This window comes from Mytilus trossulus, chromosome 2 (genome assembly GCF_036588685.1).
Source record: "Mytilus trossulus isolate FHL-02 chromosome 2, PNRI_Mtr1.1.1.hap1, whole genome shotgun sequence".
In the NCBI taxonomy this organism is placed as follows: domain Eukaryota; kingdom Metazoa; phylum Mollusca; class Bivalvia; order Mytilida; family Mytilidae; genus Mytilus; species Mytilus trossulus.
In genome coordinates this window covers 34756614-34767100 of record NC_086374.1, presented here as the reverse complement: position 1 = coordinate 34767100, position 10487 = coordinate 34756614, and the positions used below count along the sequence as shown (strand labels likewise).

Here is a 10487-nt window from a genome sequence, read left to right as displayed (position 1 = left end):
CTGGTGCACTGAAAAGGAAAACTTATTAACCAAATGTAACAAAGATTTCATTAATAACTTAAATATGTATTTTAAAAACATTTTTGACAAATTTTTATACTTTAGGTACAATATTGTATATCAACAAACGCGAAAAACTTATTCGCTTATTATGGGGCAGTGGAAAAGTGATTTTTTTGGATGTTTTAAGAACTCTTACCTCTCTTTAATGACATATGTGGCACCCTGTTATGTTGCTGGTAAAAATGCCGAGGAGGTTGGGTATAGCTGTAAAACATTAGGGGTACTTTTCTTTGTTCCATTCATTGGATCTCATTACAATTCTGTGATGAGAACCAGGATACGAGAACAGAACAGAATTGATGTGAGTATATACAAAATATCCTTTATTATACCTATAATATAGAAACAAAGGATTTTGTGTATCCATGACAGAAAATAAGCACACGAACCGTTGAAAAAACGCAAAAGAGGAAAGGAACAGAGCCTTTTGTTGCTGTTCTTCGTCTCAGCGTCAGAGTGCTCAGCCTTCAGCACAGAGAAAAAAAACTCAACTCATGTCGTTTTATCATGATTGTACATAATTAAAATGTTCGCTTTTGTGTTTTATGCACTAAAATCTTTTGCAACATGGATGAGAATAATTGGCAGGTCTGTATATTTAGATGCAAATAAAATCCTAAGGAGCTTTGTGTTGATTATCTCATCGTGGTCGTTTTAAAAATGTAACGAAACGCAACACTGCATCAATACTGAAATATGAATATAAAAAACATTTGTTTTTCATTTACAAAACCTGTCACTTAAATGTATGATTTATCTTCCATTCTGTTTCCTGGAATATGTATAAATTGAACCTATATTTACTAATTTTGCCACTTAAAAATATTTTCCCTTGTCAGACTTGGCAACGCTTGCTAGTATATGACAACATGACGTATCCTATCTGTACTTCCTTCTGGTTGTCACATGGCAATTAGTACGGGCACTTGTTCTATATCAATGACTGCTATATAAGCTAATTGACAGTAACTAAAGGCTACCAGAAGAGTGTATAACGACGGTGTATGTCTTGAAACAAAAACGTACTCAAACCAAAAATAGCATCTACTCCCAAAAATAACAATTCAACAAAAGCTGTTAATGCCGTTCAATTAACGGATTAAAATTATTCATGCGTAATAGAAATAGCCCAGGGTTTCTGAGAGAAGAAACTTATTCTTCCTTGTAATCAACACCGTTTCATTGTCCAGTATAAGTGATAATTAATATGGTATAGATTGAGAGAGAAACGGGGAATGTGCCAAAGAGACAATAACCCGATCAAAGAGCAGGAAACAGCCCAAAATCACCAATGACCATGGGTCTACAATCTAGAATACCCCATACAAGAAGGCGGGATTCATTTGGCTATACACAAAAAAATGTTTACTAGTTCAGCAAAAATGGCCCGTCAAACATATAAATGTACCAAAATTAGAAAACACCCAAGACTAACAACAGCCGGTACATATATGTGTATGACAGACTATGGAGTTTCATGATTGTCATAGAAAAATGTCTTAACATTAATATTTATCATCACAAACTAATTGTGATCTTATAGTTATAAGTCACGGTAACATATTTTGTTATCTAGTGATTCGATGGTTGGAGATCGTTGGAGGCATCTGTCTATGGCGATTCAAGAGACCAAACAGCAACATCAAACACAGAAACAAAACATTTCCCCAATAGTGGCACATGTCATCATGGTCATGTTTATCTGTTAATGAAAATAGCCGATGGTAGGCCATCACACACTTAGTCTATCAGAATATGGTCTTCGGTTTTAATAGTGACACACCTAGATTCTGTAAATAAAAGTAATTATAAAATCATATATATTTCTTTCTCACTTTACAGGGTAACAGATTTAAAGACTTTTGTGTGCATACATTTTGTTATTATTGCGCTCTTATTCAGGATGCACAGGTAAGTTTAGTATCGGACATGCGATGCTAAATTTCAAATGATTTCAACTTCTGTTAATAAAACTGAGTCATTTTCTGATAATATATATGTATAAAAAAGAATTTGTGGTATGCTTGCCAATGAGACAACTCTCCACAAGAGACCAAAATGACACAGAAATCAACAACTATAGGTCACCGTACGGCCTTCAACAAGGAGCAAAGCCCATGCCGCGTAGTTAGCTATGAAAGGCCCCGAAATGACAATGTAAAACAATTCAAACGAGAAAACTAACGGCCTTATTTTTACATGTACAAAAAGTGAACGAAAAATAAATATGTAACACATAAACAAATTTAAAGACAAACAGTGAATTACAGGCTGTTAACTTGGGACAGCACATATATACAGTATGTGGCGGGGTAAAACATGTTGGCAATCAAACGTCATTTAGGAATAAGAGCACAGACTGGTCGGCTCGCTGTCACCATAGTGGTTATATTAAAATATCAATTGCCAAAAAGTTGTTTACAGCAGTATGTGTTAAATTATTCCATAAATTGAACCGACTTTCACTTTCACTACTATTGAATTGTGATTTTACCTGCAGCATCTAAATTATATATGATGTTTCGAAATCTTTCATTTTAGACCAGAACTCAAGTTTAATAGTTATTATGCATATATTTTAAGTCGAGTCTAAAAGAGTTATGTATGACCCTCTATCTCCATGCTAGTTTATAAGAAAAAGATATGAAAGTTTTTTGTGCTCTGTTCATTTCAGGAATTAGAATGGTGGAAACCACGAGAGCCTCCCAAGGATCAAAAAGTCACAAGAAAATGATGACAATTCGTTTATAATTATTTATATAGAAGATATATTATGATATATAATTGCCAGTGTACATACAATTGCCAGTGTTCATATAAGTTCCCATAATTTCAGATACAATAAAGTTTTGTGAAGTTGTCAATGTAATAAACTATACTCTCACCAAATACTGAAATTCGTGTCCCCATCTCATGGGAAAAAATTTGAATTACCTCTCTTTGTAGTAGACCACAAGCAAAATTTACATTAAGTCCATAAACCTATCCTTTTGCATATTTTTATTCATGTACATTTCGTTCATTCAAAAACTAATCACTGAAATTAGTTCCAATTATGCGGTTTTTTTTTACTCAAAACGTGAGAAAAAAAAACACTTTTTAGGGCATACGATACAGTTACAGGGGAGGTAATGACGTTGCTAACGTAAAATGTTATTTTCGCGACGTCAAACTGTGACATATCGGGAACAGATGCATTTTACCACTGATTTTTATCATTCAAACTGATTTAATTTGAAAACGAGGTCATGGACCCCTATTTTTCCAAACTGGAATTTGTATCATTTTGCAGGGAGATTATGTGACCCAAATTTTATAAAACTGTAAATAGAGGATTTTTTTAATTTTGATAAACATGCTGCAAAAAATGACGTATTTTCCTCAATTCATAAACATTTGATAAATATGAGTCATTTCTGAATAAAAAATGCATATTTTTTAAAAGACTTATAAAATACAGAAATTACCGATTATTTAACAAAAAACAATATGTGTTCATCTTTTATAACAAAAAAAGTTATGTCTTTCTTTAGAAAAAGAAATTACGGCCCCAAATCTGAATTTTGAGCAAATATACAAAATTTCGACCTCATTTTACTCAAAAATTAGCACATGAAGGTGTATTTTTTTATTACATATTTGATTTAAACAGATAAGAAATAGCCTATATGCAAATTTTCACGAACTTGTAAATACAGGATCAAAACTGTGTCGTATGCCCTTAATAAATTGATTCCTTTTTTCGATATCTCGCCATATTTTTTTTCTTGAAATGAACATTATAGACTCTTAGCTGATAAATTCACCTAAATCAAGTGAAGAAAAGCATAATAAACATAATTATGAGTTTGAGTTATGATCAAAAAAGAAAATTGAATATTCAGTGCAATTAAATATTGACTTTTTTTTTAAATCCTATTCCTGTACCCGCGGCAGCGCACCTGTCATTGAATGTGTATCCGGCATGATCATGTAAATACACAGAGTGTAACATAAATACATTGGTAAACAGATCAAAAACGAAAACATTGTGTAGTCCTCCAGACCATATCAATCATATGCATTATGTAGACTCCAACGGAAAAAAAGATATGATAACATATAAAAATAGAAGATGTGGTATGATCGTCAATGAGACAGTGACTTTCAAAAAATCTGTTGACAAGCACTTAACTCATCAGTTGGATACAAATAGAAATACATATAACAAAAACACGTGGACGGGATCGGGTACTTGTACATCCAAACAATAAAAAGACACTTAGTACAGATCTGAGAGTACTCGCAGTTACTGACAGCTAGCAAATAACAACAAATAAACAAAATGCATGCATCCAAAACTAAATTATCAATTCGTACACATCCCACATCCATTTGATTTAGTGTAAAGACGTCATTAACAGTTCGAGAAAAACATGACCTATAGTGCAATGACAGGACAAATGAGTCGACAGATTGTAGATCTTTTCTTTTAAAAGACAAATAGCAGAGAACAACCTATTGTCCAAAAGTTTTACTGAGTGTGGGCACACACTATGCTGGAGTTAAGCTAGTTCTACCATTGCAGGCACACACCTAATCCTTTGCCCATGCATGATATATGTTGTAAAAGTAAAACAAACAATCAAAAACCTGTGCTGTGAGACAAAAATGTGGCTTTTTGTTAATGTAATAAATAACAGTTACACATTTGTCATTATTTATGTTGTCTTCAATGAAATTAAAAACATTAAGTGGTATACAGTACTTTTTAAAAACACATATGACCATAACACAAATCTTTAACCCAATGCCGTTTCAAACACAAAACCTTTTGAAATGCTTTACTTAGTACATGATGATTAATACAACCAACAGTGCAATCTAATTGAAATATAGTTCTCTGGTTTCGCTATATTCAAGACATATAAACCCACAAAATTTCCCTCGTATATTCTCTAATATCATTAGAAGTGTTCCTGTCTATAGGAAGCTTATACAAAGAAGAAGAAGAAGACATATGAGTGCGAGCACGCGAGTTAATTTAAGTCTACACATTAATCAGATTGTCAAGTAGTGGTAAAAGAAACCACTAAAAGTAGTACAAATAAAGCAGTATCATAAAAAATATCTATACCTTTTGGCATACAACACATCATATAGCCTGAATTGTAAACACCTTATTATGCAGCATTCGAATTTAAAACATCGAAAGATATTTTTAACAAAGCAATGCTTTATCATTAAAAGGTAATCAGACATATAACTTAAAAAAGGCTCAACATACTGTGAAATATAAATCAAACAGCACTATATTATAGGAAATTATAACAAAGAAATGTATAGCAAAACAAAACAGAAATAAATTATTACATTAGACTGGACATCATGACTATACAGCAAGAAACAACACAACACATAAAAGTCTATAAACCAGAGTTGAGACATGCTGTCATTGGGTTAACTGAAGCTGTCTTTTTTTTTAAACATCTGGTAAGTGACTTTGACATGTATTGAGCTTGATGGTCAGCAAACTATTAAGTGTGGTTGCCTTAATTGAGGCTGCTGTGGCGAGCCGACCATTCTTGATGAATTTTACATGTGATAAAGACCCCTCTCAACCTATTCTATATATTCAGTGAAAGTGTGACTGTTATGACATATAGAGTTGATGAACTAGTGGACACATTTCTTTGAACAAGAGCCATGGAGGTCCATGCATGGAGAATTGTTCTGCTATGACGTACAACCCAGAACACCATAGAGGGATGGAAGACTGTCCGTACTGTTCATGTTTATGATAAATGCTCCATTATGTCGCTATCTGTAAATCTAGCAGATACAATATCGATGTATTGGTAAAGGAAAGGATTATCATTTTAGGATGGGCACAAAATGGTACGAGAAAAGCAAAGACGACACATAATTTAGAAAGCAAGGTCATAATTCGCTTGCTAAGGTAGTGAATAATATTGTCACTCAAAGAAACAAAGAACAAGAAAAGACATTCCTAACAGGTTTCTTGAACTCGTATCATACATTTGGTTGAGTAGTAATCGTTAGAGTCGCCCAGTCATGATTTAAATCATCAGAACATAGGAAGAAAGAATCATTTTAAGTGAAAAAGTCAGTTTATCATACCGTAGCTCTTGCCGTTGGTCATGAGATGTTAAAACTTGTAAGATTTTAAGTTTAAAGTTTTATACGCCCGTCAAAATTTTGTTCGGTGTCTGTCTGTCTGTCTGTCTGTCTGTCTGTCTGTCTGTCTGTCTGTCTGTCTGTCCGCGTAAACATGTCGCACTATGACTTTAGAACGACTTATCCAAATTTCATGAAACTTAATATGGTTGTGTATTATGATGGTCAAATGATCTGTATACTTTTTGGTGACAATAAAATTAAAACTTTTTGAGTTACAGCACTTTGTAACTGAACAGGTGTGTTTTTTTTTATCACATGTCGCACTGTATCTCAAAAACAATTTTTGATTATTGCTTCAGACTTTACACACTTCTTAGCTATATTAATCTTAAGATCTGTATACTTATGGGTGATGATTCAAAATTTCATTTTTGAGTTATTGAGTATTTTGTAAAAAAAAGGGAGTTTATTTTTACATGAGGCGCCATATCTAAAAAATGATTTATGGTTATTTATGGAACGCCGTAGCTGCCTTATGTGTACCTTTTTTTCGATACGCTTATACTTTTCAATATATGCACATACTTTTTCTATATATGCACATACTTTTTCTCTATATGCACATAGTTTACTTTATATGCACATAGATATAGGAAGATGTGGTGTGAGTGCCAATGAGACAACTCTCCATCCAAATAACAATTTAAAAATTAAACCATTATAGGTTAAAGTACGGCCTTCAACACGGAGCCTTGGCTCACACCGAACAACAAGCTATAAAGGGCCCCAAAATTACTAGTGTAAAACCATTCAAACGGGAAAACCAACGGTCTAATCTATATAAACATAGTTTTTCTATATATGCACATAGTTTTTCTATATATGCACATAGTTTTACTATATATGCACATACTATACTAGACCAATAAACCAGAAGGAGCATCTTCAAAATCAATCAAAAATACAGTTTATTGGGCCTACGCATAGTATTTGTCCTAAAAGTAATACATATTATTTCTTTGTAGAAAATAACTTCCGTTCATAATCGATACTAGAATGTCAATAGTTTATTGCAGAAAATAGTGTTTTAACTCATAAAATTCGACAGGTCTTAACATTCTCTATTGCTACTTAAATTTTCTTTTAGAATAGTGTGTGTTTTTGTATACAAAAATTGATTGCCAAAAGATATGCTTCAAAAGAGACCAAATGACACAGAAATTAACAACTAAAGACACCGTACGGGCCTTAAACAATGAACAGAGCCCATGCATACAGCATATAGTCAGCTACAGAAGCCCCCAAAATGACAAATGTAAACAATTATATATAACGAAGGCTCCTGACTTCAGACATCAGACTCGGACTTTTCTTGAACTGAATTTTAATGTGCGTATTGTTATGTGTTTACTTTTCTACATTGGCTAGAGGTATAGGCGGAAGGTTGAGATCTCAGAAACATGTTTAACCCCGCCGCAATTTTGCGCCAGGTTCAGGAGCCTCTGGCCATTGTTAGTCTTGTATGATTTTTAATTTTAATTTCTTGTGTATAATTTATAGTTTAGTATGACGTCCATTATCACTGAACTAGTAAACATATTTTTAAGGATCAAGCTGAAGGACGCCTCCGGTTGCGGGGGTTTCTCGCTACATTGAAGACCCATTGGCGGCCTTCGGCTGCTGTCTGTTCAATGGTCGGGTTGTTGGCGCTTTGACACATTCCCCATTTCCTTTTCCAATTTTATACTATACATTCAAATTGTGGCGGGGTTAAACATGTTAGCGGGGAACCTACCCTCCCAAAAGCCTGGGACAGTGGTGTAACAGTACAAAATAAGAACGAATCATAAAAATCAGTTGAAGAAGTATTCACTTAACAGTTGGATATAAATAGAAATACATCTACCAAAAACATAGAGTGGACGGAGGGTACCTGTACATCATACCAAAAACAAAAAGACACTTAGTACAGCTCTGAGAGTACTCGCAGTTACTGACAGCTAGTTCAAATCCAATAACAACCATTAAAGAAAACATGCATCTTAGACTAAATTTTCAATCAATTGTGTCTTGTTTTGTTTTGTAACGTCAGTTTAAAATTGCTGCAAATTGTTTTTTGTGTGTACTTTTGCATATCGCAAGAAGTTTCGAACGTCTTAAAATTGTTACTAGGAATGCTTATAAGTTCTGTTCATCTTCTGATTGTTGCATGGGTTCATTTAAAAGAAAGCTTCTCAGCTTGTTATTATATGGGTGTAAAATTGACCGATGAACACATGTATATGGTGCGCAGTAATAAAATTGAGAAAGGAAATAAATGGGGAATGTGTCAAAGCGACAACAATCCGACCATTGAACAGACAACAGCCGAAGTCCACCAATGGGTCTTCAATGTAGCGAGAATTCCCGCACCCGTATGTGTCCTTCAGCTGGCCCCTAAAAAATAAGTATACTAGTACAGTGATAATGGACGTCATACTAAACTCCGAATTATAGACAAGAAACTAAAATTAAAAATCATACAAGACTAACAAAGGCCAGAGGCTCCTGACTTGGGACAGGCGCAAAATTGCGGCGGGGTTAAACATGCCGTTTATGAGATCTCAACCCTCCCCCTATACCTCTAGCCAATGTAGAAAAGTAAACGCATAACAATACGCACATTAAAATTCAGTTCAAGAGAAGTCCGAGTCTGATGTCAAAAGACAGTTATTACCACAAAATGTGCGCATTGCTTCCATGCAATGGAGATGTCGGTTGTTTGGTAGATTTTATCTATCAATGAAGTCAAGTTAAAAGGATAAATGTGTAGACAACTAAATGTCACCATACGGCTTCAAACAATGAACTTAATCCGTAGGCTTTAAAAATTCCGGTATGACAAAACGTGAAACAGTTCAAACGAGAAAATAGCCAATAATGAAAAAAAAACAACCAGCGAAAACCAATTGCTAATAGGTTTCTGACATGGGACACACACATAAATAATGTGTTATGATTTAACATGTGTTTGAGCGCTCAACACTCTCCCTTGCCTTGTGCAGTGGGGGTTATAACATCACATCAGAACAAACTTTTAAAATCAGCTGGAACGGTATTGGCTCATCAGATCGGTACTTAGCAATGTATAAGTAACCTGCAGGTACAAAAGAAACATTTGACATCAGACTCGGACTTCTCTTGAACTGAATTTTAATGTGCGTATTGTTATGCTTTTACTTTTCTACACTGGTTAGAGGTATAGGGGGAGGGTTGAGATCTCACAAACATGTTTAACCCCGCCGCATTTTTGCGCCTGTCCGAAGTCAGGAGCCTCTGGCCTTTGTTAGTCTTGTATTATTTTAATTTTAGTTTCTTGTGTACAATTTGGAAATTAGTATGGCGTTCATTATCACTGAACTAGTATATATTTGTTTAGGGGCCAGCTGACGGACGCCTCCGGGTGCGGGAATTTCTCGCTACATTGAAGACCTGTTGGTGACCTTCTGCTGTTGTGTTGTTTTTTTTTATTTTGGTCGGGTTGTTGTCTCTTTGACACATTCCCCATTTCCATTCTCAATTTTATTTAAAATTAGATTTTTATGCTAAAGCCAAGAAATAACTTGTTAGATAAAGATTTCGTTTGTTCAGTCTGGCCCGTTTTTTTTAAAATTATGATTCTTAAAACACTATGAAAGATAGTAGTAGCTGTAACTGGTGTTGCGATTTACTAAAGCTATCTGTCTGAATAAAAAACTTAGATAACAAAGGGAATCCACACAGCTAAGCAGTTCCCCAGTTCCCGGCGCTTCTTCGCGAACAGTACCCATAGTCTGCTCATGACAAATCAAAATACATGTATGTTGACGTTCGTAAAACTTTTGAGTAAATAACTTCAAATTTACCGTCTTTGACCCCTGATTCAACCATGGGGACCCAATTATTTTCCCCGTTAATTAAATTCAATTTCATCAGAATTAAGGGAAACACATTTATTTCCTATATTATGCTGCAAATTTCAATTACTCTGTCATATTAAAGTCAGTAGCCCTTATGTGATTTCTTAAAGTAGAGAATTCTTGAAGGGTCTTGACCAGCATTTAAGAGATGAATACTGTTTTGAGTATTTATAGGGTAATTTTATGAACTTCTCGGTGATTCCGAAAATAAAATTTGGACATGATTTCTTGGATCCACTCATCTCAGATGTCCATCCGCGTGTCTTTTATAATAAAAGTTATTATATAAACATCCTCCCAAAAATCAAATAGTCATCACCGAAGAACGAGTTATCATGAAAAGAATTGTCCTTAAAATGAATATGT

General features: G+C 34.3%; 1 protein-coding gene across 1 annotated transcript; it reads left to right on the top strand.

The window, feature by feature from the left end:
- Window positions 1-86: 86 nt before the first annotated feature.
- On the top strand, window positions 87-3913 carry LOC134707076 (uncharacterized). The gene is made up of 3 exons (XM_063566567.1): window positions 87-364; window positions 1906-1974; window positions 2738-3913. The coding sequence occupies exons 1-3, from the start codon at window positions 152-154 to the stop codon at window positions 2795-2797; spliced, it is 342 nt and encodes a 113-aa protein (XP_063422637.1). The 5' UTR covers window positions 87-151; the 3' UTR covers window positions 2798-3913.
- Window positions 3914-10487: the final 6574 nt, after the last annotated feature.

Coding starts and splice junctions, on each gene's coding strand:
- LOC134707076 (XM_063566567.1), top strand. CDS start 152: ATGGGGCAGTGGAAAAGTGATTTTTTTGGATGTTTTAAGAACTCTTAC. Junction 365..1,905: donor GAGAACAGAACAGAATTGAT/GTGAGTATATAC, acceptor CTCACTTTACAG/GGTAACAGATTTAAAGACTT. Junction 1,975..2,737: donor CTCTTATTCAGGATGCACAG/GTAAGTTTAGTA, acceptor TGTTCATTTCAG/GAATTAGAATGGTGGAAACC.